Raw genomic sequence first — 19541 nt, 5'->3', positions numbered from 1 at the left:
TACAAAAGCTTCTTTCCTATGTAACACATACGTTTAGGCTAATAGGCCTTCATGAGTGAATTGTTTTGCACCGTGTTAAAGCCTGCAGTCAAGTATTTCGTTACATGAAGACTCACACATTGCCTTTGTACGGACACTTTTGGTGTTGGTTACCCTCTTTGTGAAACAAGAGGGGTGAAAGATTTGCACTGTAATAATTCTTGCTAGTATTTCTTGGGAAGGACTGACAGGCTTCACTAACTGCTAGAATCTTGTAGTAAAAAAATCATTAAATAATAAATGCATACATATAGATACATAGAGATAAACAGAGGACTGTTGGGTCATCCTTCTCCTGCCAATTGTCTTTCAGATTGTCATTTGGAGGCTGCTTCCTAACCAGGATAATATAATTATTGGGGGTAATGATTGAGTCCACATAAGTCATTGACTTTCTTGTCCTGCTGTTCTGTTTAGTTTCATTATTGCCAGCATATTACAACCATTTTTAGATGACAGCATGTTTTCTTTTAATTTATCTTGCAAATGTTGTTGAATTTGTGTGCGCTTTCTTGAGGTTGTGTCACAAGGAGAATGCAGGAATGTGGCAGTGGCTGGACAAAATCAATCCTGGTCTCTGCTCAAATTCTAAAACCAGCAGGCTTATTCAGGAAATTAGTTCAGCTGTCTCTCGAAGTCTCACTGTAAGTCAGCACCTTGTGATGATGTGAAACACAGTAGACACAGCTCCCAGAATGAAGACAAACACGCTCAGAGGTTGAAAAAGTATCCAAATCCGGTTTAACGAAGGCCAAAGGTCTCCCACTGTGCACAAAAAATAGGTTTATATTCATGTCCGTGACAACTCCTTGGCCGTCCGCAACCTCTTTAATAGACTGTCTCTACATTGTAGTTCCAGACTACTTTGAAGTGCGTTTTTTAGGAAATCCAACAAATCACCAAAAATTGTAGAAGTTCATTCTCAGAGTCTGTTTATTTGTGTCTTTGCCTGTCCCAGATATGATGCAGGCTGCAAGGATTATGTGTTTCAGCCGACTCTGTGCTCTTGTCAGATTTATGGCCTCAGGTTAGTAAGGTGAGCTATTTAGGAACTGTCTAGGTTTTGACCTGTGCAGCTGACATCTGACCTGGTGACCTTTGTCGTGTTCGAGGAAAACCAAGAATACACTTGGTCGAGTTCATGCTGGGCAGAGGTATATCATGTGATTTTGCTGATACACGCTACGAACTAGAAATACAAACTACAGTGAAGTAGAAAATGATGGAGCATCACATATTGCCTGTACACTTGCTGGAGTCCATATTTTCCTTACATCCATGGATGAATAGATTTATGAATGAGTGCAAAGATGAATGACATGACAATTTATGAAGACTTATTGAGTGTTTTAACCGATCAATGACATAAAAGGCACTTGTATCCATAAGGTAGACCTACTGGCAGTGTCACTGCTTGTTTTTTTAGGTCTCGCGCCTAGCGTTGCAGTGCGAAACACTGCTCCCGCAGCGAGAGATCTCTTGTAGGGGGTTTCAAAACTGACCTAGGAATCGCACACGCTTGTGTGTTTGCTTTTCCTTTTGGGACACGCTATTGGCCTTTGCGTGCGTCTTTTTAACAAAGACAGCACGCAATTGGTCAAAGGCGGGTGCATTGCTCCGCCCATGGCCTATTGGTGTCAGTTACCCGCACCGCCGCCATGTGGTTTCAATTATCATGCCCAGACAAGGGCACGATAATTGAAACCACATGTCTCGCTGTGGTGCGCACGCACCTCTCGTTTCTGATGGGGACACGGGGGTCTAGACTTGTAGGCGTCTTTTCAAAATCTTTCCTTGTTTTTACTTTGAGCTTTTCATTAGCGATTCAAAGAGTTTGGGTTGCTCTGATCCTAAGCCTGGGTAGTGAATATCATGCCTTGTCATACAGTCCGAAGTTATTCATTTCTACTCTGTTTGATTGGTCAGAGAACTTTACCACTGACCTTGTTTGAATTCCAAGCCTTAAAGAAGCAGAGCAGACTCGAAGAGCAAGTAAGTCTGCAGACAGGTAGCATTGTATGCCATCATGATGGGTTTAAACTTGATCTATCAAGTGTAAAACATGGACAGCAAGGGACAGACAACCATTTCTCCTCAATGGCATACCATTTTCACTGAAGGGATTTACAGTATTTTGTTTGCACGTGTAACTCCTGTAATTGCTGTGGCTCTGGAACCTGGTAATTGCTGGTTTTAAGGTATTATTAACTTAAACAATGCTCGCTGCGACGTTTTTTGCGAAGCCCCGCTTACGTCTGTGTTTTGCTAAACGTATTGATATAACGCACATTTTTATATAAGTGTGGCCTCGAAGCGCTGTTTCAAAAATAACATAAACCGAGATTGTGCAAGAACATTTATTGTAAAACTTAATTTACTAAGATAGACCATTTAACTATTAAAAAGCCTATTACGTCGTCGCAATGTTTAATGGAAACATAATCTTCAACAGATGTTTATGTATGGGGCCGGAAGGGGTTAATACACACTCAAACGGGTCGGACCTAAACAAGGCACACAGCTCTAAGCAGAGGTGGGCGAGCCAACATATTTGCAGGAAGAGCAGAGCCAGGGCCGAGCGTACAGCATGTGCACGAGCCGGGTCCTGAAAATGTCTGCTAAAAATCACACAACAAATATCACATTAAATATAGCAAAGTCGCTTAAAAACTAAACAAGCATTTGCAATGCAACAGATCTCGCATTTCCCGAGTTTGAGCTATTGGCATTGTAAATCACAATTACTTTCATTTATGTTTTGGTTTTTAAAACATAAATTAAAGCATTGTCATTTACAATGCCAATAGCTTAAACTTGCGTAAATGCGAGACCTATTGCATTGCAAATGTTTGTTTTTTTTCCTGATGGAGTGGAGAAGTAAATTGCTGATTTTGTAATTTTGTTTCTTCACTCTCAATCTCTACTATGGATAGTGAGGATTGTGCAGAAGTGTCCCCCATTATACTATGAGTCTATTATGTGTGTTGCATATTTGAGTATCCTTATTAACTAAAATATCTATATCATTTGCTTGAAAAAGAAACAATTTACATGGTTGATGGCTATCCTAATGCTTATTCCTCAACAGACTATTGCTTAAAAAAATATATATAATATGTACATATAGCAGATTTTAAACAGTGGCCTTCATCCCTTGGTCTTGTAAATTTTGATTCTCACTTTTCTTCTGCCCACCACACCATACCACCTAGGGCACTTGATCAGCCATCTTCAATTTTATGCTGTTTTCCCTGTGATACCATAACATGCACGTCTGCTTGTAAGATAGCCATCTTCAGTGCTAGGGGTGCATAATGTGTGCCATTTCTTTTTTTTCTGTTTTAACCTTTATTTATGTGTTAATGTACTTTTTTAATTTGTTTATCTGTTTGCTTATTTATTTTAACTTTTTGGAGCGCCTTGTATCTCCTTTGGCACTGCTATTGCAGTGTAACGTATCCCTCCCTGGCACTAATAGTGAAGGCCACCTTGGGCTTGGACATTATTTGTTAGTAGCAAATAATATCCAAGCCTATTCCAAGATGGCTGCCCATGCAGGCACATTCATGCTCTCGCTTGGTGTTTGTTATACTTCATAAAAAAACATTCTAAGATAACTGACCATGCTTTAACTTGTGTGACTATATATACATATGTATAATATTATATCGTAAAATATTTTAGTAGCTGTTTTTCAATTTGAAAACAAATGTGATTTAATTAAAAGAAATTACGTTAATTTTAATTATTCTATATATTTATAACTATACATGGTTGTCAGTTTGACCCTTTTTCAAGAACTAAATTATTATATATATATATTTTGCTCAACTTTGGAGACAGAATGATCATTTTTCAAACCTCCAGTACAATGTATCTGCCCAAATTTAGATACTTAAGTCATCTTTGCATCTCATTGTGGGCTGCCCTCATGGTATGTGAAATGATTGCAAATTGATAATGGTTTCTTAGCTGAAAAGCACTGTCTGTAGTAAAAAATATTGTGAGATGTGTAAATAAAGCAATTGATTGGTTAAAGTGCTGAGATGAAACATCTGGTTTGTCTTTACAGGGTGCATCTCTCTTTCTATCAGAAAGCTTGAAGACATTACGACGCTCAAAAAGAAGATGGGTCTTAACAACAATTGTACTGGAAGAAGGAGACCCGGGACCATTCCCAAAGTTTGCTGGCGAGGTAGGGGAAGGGTTTGCCTAAATGAATTGTTTGGTCAAATGTCTTACAGCACTGCTAATTTTTTTTTTGGGCTCAACTGATTCTTTTGAGGTGGGGATCAGGATAGGTTATCTCACAGTCTGTAATGACACAGAAAATACAAAAACTGGATTGCACTACTAATCAAAAGAAATGCTGGAGGTTGCAAAATTAAGATTGAGGAATTTACATGTATATCCTTTTTGACGATCCAAAGATGTGGTTGGGTGGCAGCATTATTGTAGCTTAAGGCACCATCTGGATAGCAGAGATGCTGTATCCATACATAGTGGCTGCACACCCTCTCCAGAGGAGGGCTGTTAATGGCGTGACTGAAAGGGTTTCTGGAATTAGAAAGAAATTGGCCATTAATGCAAACTATGGAAGGGTATCCTAGTATGCTTAGATAAAAGATAAGTCCGCTATCCACCCAAGATTGGAGGCCTTTGATTGCAGTTTGTGTTACTGCCTTGAACATGGGTCAAATATTTAGTAAAAAGAAAATAAGTTCTTGGGCCCAACGTGTTCTTCTTGGGAGCCCACTGGATATCAAAGTTGTCTTTTCTTGATTTCACCTTTCCTTCACCACCCTATACTGTCTTAAATGGGCATTGAAATGTAAGCTTTACTCCAGAATATGAGGGGAGAAAAATGCTGCCTGGAGACCCTACATTGTCTCCATCATTAACTTGTTCTTATGGGCTGCAATGTCGCCAAATACGGTCCTTTTTACCTCAGTACTCATTTTTACGATTCCTAAATGTCATCATCAGACCATTAAGGGTGATATTTTAAGTCCTTGCCTCCATTAATGACAATGAGAAGGTGTTGCAGTTCTAGTGGCTGGTCATCTGTGGTTCTTACTCCAGGTCTGAACTGGAGTACATTTACAACTGCCTTGGGTTGTTTTTGTTGTAGTAACTTTAGGATTACAGTTTATGAAGAGGAGTCAGCTTGCAATTTTGTGGGTGGGTGCTTGCACCTCCTAACGCCCTCTCTAACCCCATTTTCCAGACACTCCTCCATCCCTCCCAAATTTACTACTAAGACATATGTGACCATACGTGAAGATCTCTATGTATAGATATGAGATAATTTACTCTGTCCCCAGGTGGAACGGTGAGCTGTCCACCTATATATAAATCACCCCTTTGATTGTACAAATTAAAAAATATAATTAAAACACTAAGTACTTTAAAATAGGTTAATTTAGACTAAAATAGGTCAAGGTTTGGAAATAAATTGTATAGGTAGTTTTCAAAATTGGGGTTACATGCGCACAAATTATGTATGTCATGAAGTAAAGAAAAAATAGAGTACAGATACAGTAAACTTAATGTTGGTTTTAAAATATAATTTAATCCAAAAGTGTTATTATATGTGAAAATACAGATGGTATCTAAAATATTGGTGTTTGTCAAAATGTAGATACAATAACAAGTTATTTTTGCAGCTCTAAATAATTTTAAAATGAAGCCACAACCAGTAAAGAATTAGGAGATCCAAGGTCTACAATTGTTGGCTTGATCTTCTGAATACGAACGGCCAGCGACCATTTTTTACTGAGCTACCCAGCATGGGAAAAACATACTTGCTACATTTATGTTGTGCGCAGTAGGAGCATGATCAATATCTCTTGCTATAAAGCATCTTGATTTGTAATAAAAGTGTTTTCTTACATATTGGTCTAAAATGCATAACACTTTTTATTCCTAGGATCAAACCCCTGAATCTTTTCCCACAAACTACTTGGCATAAAACAATGTATTAATTTAGGAGATTACAAAATATTCAAGGAAAATAAACATTATGACTGCTAGAGACCTTCTTTGACTCAATCAAGCAGGATTTATAAAGCGCGGCTAATCACCTGGGAGGGTATCTAGGGGGTGAGTGTCTTGTTGCTCCAGGTGTGCTCAGTTGAACAGCCAGGACTTGAGTGACTTTCGGAATACTAGGAAAGAAGTAGAGGTCCGGAGGGTCAGGGAAGGTCATTCCAGGATTTAACAATGAGGTAGGAGAAGGAGTGTCCTCCATTGTTGCTTTGCTGGATGCTGTGGGTGTGGAAAGATAGAGAGGGAGGCGGAGGGCAGGTATCTGGAGGGTTGGTAGAAGTTCAGGCGGTGGTTGATGTAGGCTGGTCCTTGGTTGTGCAGGGATTTGTAGGTTTGGATCAGCATCTTGAATAGACATATCTTCTGTATGGGAAGCCAGTAGAGTTTCCTGAGGTAAGGGGTGATGTGGGTCCATTTGGGGAATTCAGGGAGGAGTCTGGCTGTCGGGGCTGGAACTCAGTACCGCAGAATACCCAGTGTCCACAGGAGCGAGGATAGTGTCTCAATTCTCCCTCAACGTATATCCTCAGATCTGTACCTTAGAAGTAATAGACCAAAGAGGAATACCCAGAAGAAGAAAAGGAGACGTCAACAGGACCACGCTAGGTATGACATCAACAGGGGGTGGATGGATCAGAAGAAGGCGGGACTGTAGCAACAAAAAAATAATAAACAGGAGAAAAAGAGAATGACAAGGTTAATTACCTGAGGGTGGGAAAATGTGAGTACGTACGCCACCCTGTATCAACAAAGCTGGTTGTGTGCTCTCTCAAACTTACATAGCGGATTTACATAACAATCCTGCCCTGATGTCTTTGTGATAAGGCAAGGAATACCTTATTCTTTGACAGTCCGTTGAGTAATAAAACGGGAGTGGCTCCGTGAATTTGGGGAGAGGAAGAGGAGTCTGAACGAAGCATGCACTTCCCAGGAAATCAAAGACAAATGTTCGTTGAGCGTCTCTCTCTTCAAACATAAAGTGGTGCAAGTGCAATTCCCAGTAATCGTTGGCTGACAAAAAACGGGAGAGGTCTCTGTCCCTGAGTTAGCTGTCACTGGTGCAGAATGGAGTGGCATAGAGTTCAGTGGCATAGAGTGGTGTACAGTGCAATGGCATGAGTAGCGTGAGTGGTGCAAAGTAGAGTAGAGTTTGAAAGAGTGAGGTGGAGTAGGGTAGAGTAGAGTGGGTAGAGTGCAGTAGCGTAGAGTGCAGTGTCAGAGTAGAGTGGCGCAGAGTAGAGTACAGTTGTGTAGTGTGGTGCAGAGTAGAATGCAGTGGCAGAAAGTGCAGTGGTGTAGAATGGTGCAGAATAGCGTTGCATAGAGTGCAGTGGCACAGAGTAGAGTGGCATAGAGTGAAGTGGCATAGAGTAGAGGGGTGCAGAGTAGAATGTAGTGGTGTAGAGTGCAGTGTTGCAGAATAGAGTAGAGTGGCGTAGAGTGCAGGGGCGCAGAGTAGAGAGCAGTTGTGCAGAGTACAGTTGCACTGAGTGCAGTGGTGCACAGTGTAGCGCCGCAAAGTGTGGAGATTGTAGTGGTGGAGAGTGCAGTGGCCTAGAGTAGTGTGGTGTGGCATAATGTGCAGTGGCCTAGATTGCAGTGGCGTAGAGTAGAGTGGTTCAGAGCAGAGTGCCATAGAGTGCAGTGGCATAACGTGCAGTGCCATGGAGTGATGTCGAGTTCAGTGGCTTAGAGTTGTGCAGAGAAGAGTGCAGTGGCATAGAGTAGAAAGGGGCAGACTAGAGTATTGCAGAGTAGAGTGTCATAGAGTGCAGTGGCATAGAGCGCAGTGGCGTAGTGTGGTGCAGACCAGAGTGCAGTGGTGCAGAGTGCAATGGAGTAGAGTGCAGTTGCATAGAGTAGAGTGGTGCAGAGTAGAGTGACGTAAAGTGCACTGCCATAGAGTGGTGCAGAGTAGTCACATAGAGTGCAATGGCATAGAGTGACATATAGTGCAGTGACATAAAGTGCAGTGGTATGGAGTGATGCAGAGTGGTGAAGAGTTCAGTGGCTTAGAGTGGTGCAGAGAAGAGTGCAGTAACATAGAGTAGAAAGGTGCAGACTTGAGTGGTGCAGAGTAGAGTGGCAACGAGTGCAGTGGCATAAGCACAGTGGCGTAGTGTTGCGCTGGGCAGAGTGCAGTGGTGCAGAGTGCAGTGGAGTAGAGTGCAGTGGCATAGAGTAGAGTGGTGCAGAGTAGAGTGGTGTAGAGTTCAGTGGCTTAGAGTGGTGCAGAGTAGTCACATAGAGTGCAATGGCACAGAGTGCAGTGACATAAAGTGCAGTTGCATGCAGAGTAGAGTGGTGAAGAGTTCAGTGGCTTAGGATGGTGCAGAGAAGAGTGCAGTGGCAGAGTAGAAAGGTGCAGACTAGAGTGGTGCAGAGTAGAGTGTCATAGAGTGCAGTGGCATACGCACAGTGGTGTAGTGTGGTGCAGAGCAGAGTGCAGTGGTGCAGAGTGCAGTGGAGTAGACTGCAGTGGCATAGAGTTGAGCGGTGCAGGGAAGAACAGAATGGCATAGAGTGCAGTGGCATAGACCAGAGTGGCGCAGAGTAGAGTGACATAGAGTGTGGTGATGTAGAGTAGAGTGTTGCATAGTAGAGTACAATGTAGTGGCATAAGTGCAGTGGTGTTGAGTAAAGAGCAGTGGCGTATGCTGCAGTGGCCTAGAGTACAGGGTAGGGGGTGGATGGAAAAGAAGTAACATGGACGGGAATGGGTAGGTGGGAATAAATGTTACATGGATGGGGATATGGGGAACAGACTGAAAACACAAGCATTGATATGGAGAGATTAAACACAAAAAAAAGTATCTAAAAAAAGGGAGCAGTTGATAGACACAAGTACTTGGTCCATGATCCAGGGAAGGTCAAACATGACACCCGCATGCCGTGACAACTGGGGACAAAGGAAATGAGAGCGATGCTAAAGCTAACAAATATTAGTAAGATTGGGGTAGGCTGTATTTGTATTTTTGAACTTTTGTTGAGCGCGTTGTGCCCAAGGGTGTCATAAGGCTAGCAAAGAATAAGAGCAACTATAGGAAGGTGAGCAGAGCTATCCATCACGGACGGTAGAAATGGCAGGTTTTCAAATGCTTGTGGAAAGCCGCATTGGAAGACAGACTGCAATTTGAGGGGGTAGAGTGTTCCATAGCTTAGCAGCAGTGACCCAAAAGGACTGCCCCCCACCTGGCTTTTCAAAATCTTGGTATCTCCACCTTCCTAAGAGAGGCTGATCTCAGCTGTCTCTTGGGGATATACTAGTGGAAGGACATTCTCAAGTGCATCGGCCCCTGACAATGTAGAGCAGTTTGAACTAGACAGAGGGCTTTAAAAGTCACACACTTCCTGACTGGCAGCCAGTGCAGGGAGAGAATGCCTTCTCTGACTGACAGATGTTTAAGGACGTCCAGGATAAGATGGGCAGCTACATTCTGAATAGTGTGAAGTCTACTAAGGTGGTTTTCTTACTATTTAAGTACAGAGCATTGCAGTAGTCAAGGTGCAATGTAATGAGCGCGATGACCACTGCAACTCTGAATGCAGCTGGAATAAGAGGAAAACCCTTTCTTAGAGTTTTTATAATGCAGAAGCAGAAGCTCACAATCCTCTTCGCCTGAGTAGAAAAGGATAGGGAGGTGTTGAAAAACATCCCTGAATTTCTAGGTTCAATGACTGGAAGAAGTAGGGGGCTGCAAAACTCTGGCCACCACAGTTCAGACCATACTGACATTTGCTCTCCAGAAATCAGGATCTCTGTCTCATTCAGTTTCAGACAATTCTCTGTTACTCCAATTGTTTACATCAATCAAAGAGTATTTGAACCTTTCAGCCATCGCCAGAATGTTGTCGGATATTGATACAATAAATTGTGTATCATCCGCATAGGAAAGTACTTGGAAGCCAAAAGTCCTAATCAGCTTGGCCAAGGGGAACATATAGATTTAAGAGTATGGGGCTGAGACAAGAGCCCTGTGGCACACCACAGGGTAACTGGAAAGAGCCCGCCCTAAAGTGACCCCAACTTACAGTGTGAGATCGGTTGGTAAGAAAGGACTCCATCAAGGCAAAGGTGGTGTCCCTCAACCATGCCTGGCACAGAGTATGAACCAGTCAGGAGGGGGACGCAATATCAAATGCTGCTGAAAGGCCCAGTAGCACCAAGATGGCAGATCCACCCTGATCAACCTGACAGCGAATGGCATCAGTTGCTGCCAGCAGAGCAGATTCCATGCTTTCAGAAGATCCTAGGAGGCCATAAATGCTTTGGGGTCGCCGTTAGGGTTTTTTTTTTTTTAAAGTGGGAAAACCATAGCCTCCAACCATGATTGAGGAAAAATACCTTTTAACAAGATTTGATTAGTAGACTCTTTTGAGAAAAATGCAATCTGGTCTGGTACTAATTGCAAGATTCTGGGAGGAAACGGATCATCTGGAGAACCGGATCTCAAATTTAGAAGGAGCTGCTTAACTTTCTTGAGCACAATAGGGGAAAAGACGGATAGAGTAGCAGTGGGGTGAGGTTAATCATCCCCGATTCTATCTTTGAGGAGGGGGCAATCCTGAGTCAAATTAAAACAGGAAATGATCTTTGAAAGTTCCCAAGGCTTCTGTAATAACGTTGCAGCTTTCTCTAAGGACAAATTTCTGAAGGCTTGCTGAACAGGCAGGATGGAAAGATTTTGATCACTTTAGAGTTCTCTAGAGTATTAGTACCCAACATTATTTTTATAGTGAAGTAGGAGGACTTAGTTAACATGATAACACATTTGTAGCTATACATCAATTCTCAGTGCCTATCTTTTTCTTCAATAAAGAGTGTAAGCCTCCATCTCTGTTCTTGCCTCCTGCATAAACATTTAAGCTCTTTTAGAGCCTCTGAGAACCAGGGAGCAGATGCTCTGGTTCTAGTCCCTGTCTTAGAACCAGGAGGAGCAATTTGATCGACGGGGGTCTCCAACCACAAGTGAAAGTCATCTGTGGTATATTCTATTTGACTGTTGTTCCTCCGTGAGGATATACACAATGCCACCTCTAAGTTTTCAGGGGAAATTTTATTCCACATCCTGAACGTGGTGATATTAATCTGCAACTGATCTCTGCCCTTCTGTATTGTCCTTTTAAAAAGAGCCGCATGATGGTCAGTTCAGCAGAGAGGGATAAGATCTCCCATTCCCAAAGCCTCATGTTTGACATAAATACCACTAAGGAATGGCCTGCTGCGGAGTTCGTGAGTTCACCAATTGCCTGAAGATAAAATCTTTCATGAGTTCAAGAAAACTTGTAGAGTCAATGCAATCAATGTACTCCAGGTGAAAATTAAAGTCCCCCAGAATGGTAAAATTAGGGCTGGTGATATATAGCGTTCCAGTGCTAGGCTCCATGCCGCAAAAAACTCGGGGGTCGATAAAGCAAGCGCCCCAAAAAACATGGAATTATTGTTAGCTTTAATTGTGAAGCATGCAATCTCATAAATATCAGATGGATCAGAGCATGTAGGCTCTAAAGTGCAATCAAAAGAATCTTTAAAAATCATGGCCAGCCCTCCTCTTCTGCACCGGAGTCCATCTAATCTAGCAATAGCATAATCTGGGGGTAGGGCTGCTACAAGATCAGGACCGGAGTCCTCTCTCGCCCAGGTCTCAGTAATAAACAGGCAGTCTTAGTCCTGGGACAAAATCAGCTCATGGAGTTCAATGCTGTGCTTGGCCATGGACCGAGCATTAATCAAGGCACAGGAGATCAACTTAGGATCGCGATTCCCTGGGCCATGCCACTTTATTTAAAGTAAAGTGTGGAGGGTTAACAGAGTGCCAATTCCAATGCGAGCAATCCCCAATTGGAGTGTAGACAGGCTGGCAGCTCACGCTATGTAAACAACATGTCTCGCAGAGAGAGTGCATGCGCTGTCTAGCCGAAACGTAAAAAAAAGTATGAAGTTGTAAATTTGTTTTATGGGAATGTTTTTCTCAACTAGAGCAACTGGTAGTAACTATGAACAGCTTAGGCAATTCCCTCATAAACTTTGAAAGTTTGTAAAAAAGGCTGTTAACATACTAACACCCGCAACAATGATTCTATAGAAATGCATTCTCCATTTATGTGAACCGTATGTGAATTAGGCATGCCATCACCTATGCATTTATTGCAGGTTGCTTTGTAATTCAACCACCACTGTCTGTGTTCAAGTTGTGCAAGACCTCGTTACTGAAAGAGTGCCTTTTGGGCTTAGGTCCAAGAAAAGATAGAAAAAGTCCTCTTATGCATTAAGCTCAACCTGCTAGATAGTACTTAATCAGCTTCCTTGCCCTCCTTAACTTTCCTGCAGCCTCAGACACAGTGGCACCTTCTACCCAGGAATATGTCTGAAGGCACTAACCAGTCCATCCAGATCTGGCTCTAGTACTACCAGTGAAACCAATCCAGCCAGGGTCTCAAAGACTATGTCCCAACTAACGAGGCCCTAGAGACTTGAGTCTTTTTTCCATCTCTGAATAGTGTTTATAAACCTTGATGCTGGGACACCCCACTGGTCAATCACAAAAGAGCAAGCTCTATTCTAAGGGACTCTTTCTCCTTTAGAAGGAAGGAGTTATGTTCCAAATAGATGAACAGGGCAAACAATTTTCTTTCTCCTTTGTCATTTTTTTGTGCATGTCTATTTCTTTTTAATTTAAACTATTATCAGCACAAACAGCAATCATGTCACTGTCATTGTGAAAAGTAAACCATACAGAGCTCCTCTCTCCCTCGCAGTTGTTCAACGATCGCGCAGTTAACATGACCATCAAGTACCTCATCAGTGGACCGGGCGTGGATGAGTTTCCCGAGCCTGGGTTGTTTTCCGTGGATGACGCTGATGGAAAAGTCTTCGTCCATCGCACCATTGACCGGGAGAAGACTCCTATATTTGTGGTAAATATCGCTGCCAAGAAAATGTTAGACTGCTTTGAATGTGGGATTCATGGAGAGTATGAATACCACAATTGGGTTACTGTCAAAATTTGTCTCCATGGTTTTCTCAGGAGCTTCCTGGGATGGCCAGAGGTTGCTGGTGTTTTTGGTCATGCATTTGACATGGCAGTGGTGAGGTGGGGCTGTGCCCTGAGGACAGTAGCTCATTCATGACTGGATGGGCTGTGACGTACAATTATTCATTAGGAAATTGAAATCAAATTAGCTGTCTTGGCCCTGCTCCTTCATAAGAGCATTAATAGATCAATATGATAGTCACAAATCTAAGCCACAGGTGCCACCATCACTATGTACCTCAATGCCTGGATACCTTCACGGGTGACAAGAAGTGCTCTACAAATCTGCTGATTGATTGATTGAGAATACATATATGCATAGGGATTTAGAGTATGGCAGAAGAGTTCACCATATTATAAATGCCATTGTTTTTAAGGGTCTAGTAATAAGGCGGATGGGATATCCATCTCTTTTGTGACGGAGTAACCTGTCGCCCAAACGTTAAATCAAGTCATAGACTTGGGTAACTAATTTTGTTCCAGTGACGAGATCCATCTGGAGTAGGGTTAAGGCTATGTTCTAAGAAGTTGTTGCAATTAAAATTATCTATTCGTCAGAGGTCTTAGGTTGGACTTTTGCAGAATGGTTTGTATGTACATCCATCACTGTAGTGTATTGCCTACACAAAAACGTACAACCGGTGGGTTTTTGCCTTTCGTCGCTGCTCCTGTAGTCTCGGAGCAAATCACATTTATTCCTTTTATAAGATTTTCAATGTTGTTAAATTAGAATATTTTTTAAATAAAAATGGAGCTCATACAGCAAATGACATATCTTTATTATTAAATATCACCTCACAACCCTGCAGTGCTTAATTTGAGCCAGTAATTTCCGGTGCTCGGTAGTGGCACCCAATTGCCTGCACTTCTTACAGCTGTTTGTGTAATTTAAAGATGATCAAAAAAGCAGTTGTTTGTTAATTCAATATACATTAACAACAACTAATACTTGCCACCCATGCCATTTTTAAAGCGTTGGTGGACTCGAACAGTCTGAATTGTCACACTTCAGTGCGATGGTTAGTAGTTGTTTAAGTACACTGGCACTGTGTTGTGCAAACTGCAGTGGCCTCCTGACGAGGCAGTGCAACCCTGCATTCCCATTGTAAAGGTCTGGATGCAAGGAACACAATCTGGTCTTAGGAAATGACTGAACAGCAACTATGGTATTTGCTTTGGGTGTTTGTGAATTGCTAATAACCATTTTGCAGTGGTATGAGAGCCCTTAAAGATCTTCAAAAAGTAAAGATATGAGAAAATCATAGAAACAAAAATCATGAAAATAGTGTGTAGAATTAAATCCTGTAAGATAACTACCTTTATTTATCAGCCATTTCGCAGTAGTGCATACAGCCAGGGGGGCACATACTCTGCCCCCCTGTATTCACCCCCTGGACCAGAGGCAAAAGAGAACCCTGTAGGGCCCCTTAGTTTCCTTACCACCACACTTTTCTTGGCCGGCTCACCGCCGTGAAAACTGTAGAGGTGAGGAAACTTGCAATATGCTTGGCGGTGCCGCGGCAGCACCGCCAGTTTATTGTGGGCCTCCGACCACTGCAAGACCGCCAGGGAATGTAGATCTCTGGCATTAGCAATGGACCTATGGTGGTCCAAGCTCGTAATACGGCAGTTGGACCCTCAGTGCGGCGGTAGCTGCACCACCGGTCTATCAGACCGCCAAACACGTAATCGGCCCTTAAGTCGCAGTAAATCCAAGAGCTTGTTTCTGGAAAACCACTAAAAAAGCAGTGAGCATTTCAGCCTTCCTTTCTGCCTACTGGGGCACTTTCGCAATCCAGAAGGCGCCACAGATGTCTTCATCCATGCAGCTGCGCCATTTAACATTTAACATATGGGTCATGGCCAAAGAGACTATCAGGGGGTATCCTAACTCTGCCCCACCTAGGAAGTGGAGTGTATTTAGTGAGTCCCTAAGAATTCTCTTTGAAAATGGGTGTGGAATGTTCCGGGAACACCCCAAGGGACTGTCAAAGTGGTGAAGTGAAGTCCTAGATGGCACCCCTAATCTGGGGTCCCAGCCCTCCTTCAAGGTAAGATCAGGCCTGGCTGCAGTGAAGGTAGGAAATGCATTTCAAACCCTTGTTACGACCATCACTGCTGCACTATCTTCAATGCATGCCCTAGTGCAAGGAGTCACCATATGCACTGAAGAGAGCACAGTTTTTCTGTAATTGAGTGCAAAGTGCCAGTCTGTGCTGGGCAAACCCAGTTAGGATGTGCTCTGACAGGCCGGAAATCGAAAGACAGTGCTTGGAAGCCAATAGGTACGACATCAAAGCTGCACAAACTTGCTCTCAATCAAGCTAAGCTTGTCACACCATGGGGTATTGCCGGTGGGTTTGAGACCATAAACAATGCTCAAAAATGTTAGCAGACCCAAAATCTCTCGAAATGTTAAATGTAGAACAGAAGCCTGCCTTACAACCGCGACGTCCTATTGAGAAATGTGTCTACTTTTTACAGGTGCGCTTCGATGTTGCTGACAGGGCTTCGGGGAGGATAGTCGATAAGTCCTTGATCTTCAATGTTGAGGTGAAGGATAAAAATGACAACGTGCCCAAATTTGAGCATGATGTCGTGAATATCACTCTGAAAGAGACCTTCAATTTTGGTAAGTTTAAGGGGTGTCTCTGAAAATGGTGAGCTTTGTAAATATCGTACAGTCTGTGATCCACATGTCCTGGTCATGTTGCACGGTTGATTCCTTCATGGTTGTAATATAAACCGGGAATTAATAAAAGTGCTATCTCTGATATAATGCATTGTATGAGTCAAGCTGCGAGCCCACTTAAGTAACATGAGATTTCCACCCTCATTTCTAGGACCTGGAAATGCCATTTATGGTACTCAAGGTGTTAAAGAAATCTAGAAACATTTTGGGAGATAGTCTCAGCTGGGATCAGGCCATGAACTCCTATAATGGAATGGGTTAATTAAGCTAAGGCGAACGAGCCGCACCAATCAGCAAAGCGAAGTTCAACCACTTTTACACCCATTATCACTTTGCCTAAAGTCCTAATTATGAGTTTGGCCGTCCATAAGACCTCCAAACTCGCGGTGGAGGTGCGGTGGTAGACGTGGACCGCCCCCTCAGCAGTTCGACCGCTGTATTACGACTACGGCAGTCGTACCTCCAGGGGACCACCACACCCGCCAGGGATCCACAATCCCTGCTGGTCTTGCTGTGGTCGAGGGCAGCAATATGCTTGGCGGTGAAGAATATTATGAGTTTTACCACCACCAGACTTTTCATGGCGGTGAGCCCACCATGAAAAAGACTGGAGGAGGGGAAACAAATGGCTGCCCCTGTGCATGGGGATGCATAAAGGGGGCACATGTTGTGCCCCTCTGTCTGCATGCAACCCCCTTTCCTGCACAGCATGGACTGCACAGTCCATGCCGTGTAGGAACGGCCTTAGGCACTCCCATTGCAGTTCCTTTTCAATAGGCACCGCAATGGGACCGCCTTGCGCGCCCACCCGCCAGACAACAAGAAAACTCATAATCTTGAGCGTGGGAGAAGGTTGACTTTGGCAGTCTGGTAGCGGCTGCTGGCGTGGCAGCCCGCTACCAGACCGCCAAGGATGTAATCCTGACCTAAATAGGACTTGCTTTATTGCTAATTGTTTCTTGCATTTTCTTGACACGGAACAAGGGCAGGAGAAGATAATGAGGTGCTTCATCTGTGTCCACATATGCTGGCCAACTTCCCTCCTCGACCTTCCCACTACTCCAAGAGTCCGGGTCTGATGAGGGGGCGCAGGCAAAGCTAGACAGTAGGGCGCCAGGCGGATGTCACGCCTTTGCGTGTGTCTGTAGCCACACCTGTAGTGATGAAGTGTGCATGTGAATGTGGGTTGATTATAAAATGTCACCTATACAGAAAGTTAGAAATGTATGAAAAGGTTGGTGGGCCATGCAGAAGTTCACTTTGCGTGGGAACAGACACTAACATTGCTAATGGCACCCCAGGGCTGGGCTTTATGCACAATCATCGCTGATTTACAGAGGTCAACACAATACAAACATAAAGTATGGAGTCTGTCTATAGACACTGCACCCCACAGACATTTTTGTTTAGGTGCTTAACCCCTTCAGTGCCACGCCCTTTCCCCCTCCTGTGCCGGGCGTTGTATTAGTGGGTGGGGTTCATGACGAGATAGTCTCGTCATGGGCACAGTGCAACCGTGCTCCATGACGAGACTATCTCGTCATGGGCACAGAAGAGGTTAAACGTTAGTGGGGACTGTTACAATTTAGAACCAAAGTGTATTAGTAGCCACAATGACACACTGAAATAAATGCATAGCTCCTGTACCTGGATGTAGTTTTACTTCCTATTAATATCTGCACAGTATTCATTGGAGAATAGCATGCACAAACTGGATTCCTACCCTCTTTGAGTGGGTCAGCACCACTATCCCAAAGTGGTACCTTTGCAACTGCCACCAGGTTTACTCTAATGATAATGATAACACACAGAAGACAGGTGAAATTACTATTTACTCCTGTCTTTTAATGAGCTCTACTCTAAACTGGATGGAAATTGCTGTCATTCAGTCACTTGACTTATAGGTCTGGAGAAGGTGCTGCAAACACTGATTTTACTTACCTTCCAAACTTGCGGCTGATGTTTTGCTGGGTTACCTACGCCTAGCCACAATGAACATTTATTTTTGTCTTAGCAGTGGAGCAGCAGTCCACACCACTCGCCACCTGCAGTGTATCAATGGTAAAGGCTGTTTTCTTCTCCACAGAGAATCCAGTTTTCCAGCTGCATGCCTACGATAACGATAAAGAAGACACACCAAATTCAGAAGTCATCTATTCTCTCGTTTCGCAGAGTCCTTCCACCTCGGACATGACATTCACTGTTGATCCGAAGAATGGATTAATACGCGGGAAGGGGTGCCTGAATTATGAGGTCAGTGCCTACTGGATTGAAAGAAGGGGTGCATACATTGGGAAATTGGGGTCACTTTGTGAGGAAAGGTGGTTTGTTGCAGATGATAGCTTCAATTATTTTGTAAAGGGGCTTCAGGCTCTGAAAAAGGAAAAGAGATGAGAAACACATGTCTGGCACTTGACAATTAAGTGCGGGTGCAGAGCACCGTAAACCACCAGCTCAAATTAAGCACGGGGTTGGAGTAGGTTTCCCAATATTTGGTTTCAGGGGAGTTTGTGTAGGGGTTCCTACTCTGGTGTTAGATGTGTATGTGAGGTGAGTACAGTGCTAAATTTGTGCCGGTAGTTGCTTGTGGGCCCACCCGCGGTGCTTATTTCTACCTTTTCAAAGAGCAGGGGTACACTGCAGAGACAGTTGAAGGAGAAAAAGTAAAGGGTCTACATAGAGTGGTGAGAGAGCAGAGCATGAATTGAAGGGGAGAGGCAATGTAGTAGTTGTAGAATAAAGAAAGGGCAAATCAGAAATAGAGGGAGAGAGGTAACAGGCCTGGGATGATAAAAGAAAGAGAGAGAAGGCGAAAGGGGCGTGGGGATAGACAGTTGACAAAAAGTAGGGGGTAGAAAGGAAAGCAGGGGTACATTAGAGACAGGGGGTAATGCCAGTAGTGGAAGTAGATTGCGCCATGGTGAAAGTAGACCAGGGGTTTTAGAAACATTGTGGGAACCTGCACTTATTTTTGTACACAAATTGAGCACAGCAGTGTGTCCAGAAACTTTATGGGACAAGAGCGGTAACAGGAACCTGGTGTGTCACTTTCAAATTGGCAAATGGTTGCAATTCTGCAAATACACAAACACCAGACATTAGAACTCAACTGCAACAATGTATTACCATTGAGCAGCTGTGTCATTTATGTATTACAGGTGACTAGAGAAGTCACCTGTGATAATGACATTAGAGATGGGCTTTTTTTTACAGAGAGTGCAGCCTCCCATGTATTACAAATAAAAATAAAAGTAAATAAATAACATTGAGGAGCACATTATTAAAGGCATATCTGACTGCCCAAAAACTTTCTTTGCATTTAATATATGTTTGGTTTTTTTCTATTGTAGGCTGCAAAAAAACTCCAGATTGTTGTAAAAGCAAGTGACAATGGTTCCCCAGTCTTGTCATCATCAGCAACTGTTAATATATTTGTTGAAGATGGGAACAACCATATGCCAGTCATTATCAATCAAAAAGTAAGTTATTCTAGTTACACATTGAGGCTAGCCAGGGATGCAAACCATACTCAAACTGTGTATGACTACATGTGAAGCTCTGGATTCTGCTGATGATTGTGGAATAATTTGTTTGACACATTGCTGCTCACAGCTACTCTATGATCTTACTTTGATTATGCATGGGTCTTTGCCCTTGTTCCCTCTGAGGATGCAAGATTTTGGATTATGTTCTTCAGTGGTTTACCACTTCCCTTGTGCAAATTGTTC

The 19541-nt window shown here is 43.2% G+C and overlaps 1 protein-coding gene across 1 annotated transcript in view; it reads left to right on the top strand.

The window, feature by feature from the left end:
* CDH26 (cadherin 26) overlaps positions 1 to 19541 on the top strand; it is a 379962-nt gene that overhangs the window by 209247 nt on the left and 151174 nt on the right. The window contains exons 2-6 of the mRNA XM_085619786.1: positions 4112 to 4234; positions 12847 to 13005; positions 15606 to 15753; positions 17900 to 18066; positions 19164 to 19292. Coding sequence (XP_085475912.1) covers positions 4112 to 4234; positions 12847 to 13005; positions 15606 to 15753; positions 17900 to 18066; positions 19164 to 19292 — 726 coding nt within the window. The remainder of the gene's footprint in view (positions 1 to 4111; positions 4235 to 12846; positions 13006 to 15605; positions 15754 to 17899; positions 18067 to 19163; positions 19293 to 19541) is intronic.

Source organism: Triturus cristatus, chromosome 7, assembly GCF_964204655.1.
Source record: "Triturus cristatus chromosome 7, aTriCri1.1, whole genome shotgun sequence".
In the NCBI taxonomy this organism is placed as follows: domain Eukaryota; kingdom Metazoa; phylum Chordata; class Amphibia; order Caudata; family Salamandridae; genus Triturus; species Triturus cristatus.
Note: the sequence above shows the minus strand (reverse complement) of the source record. Positions and strands in the feature narration are given on the sequence as shown.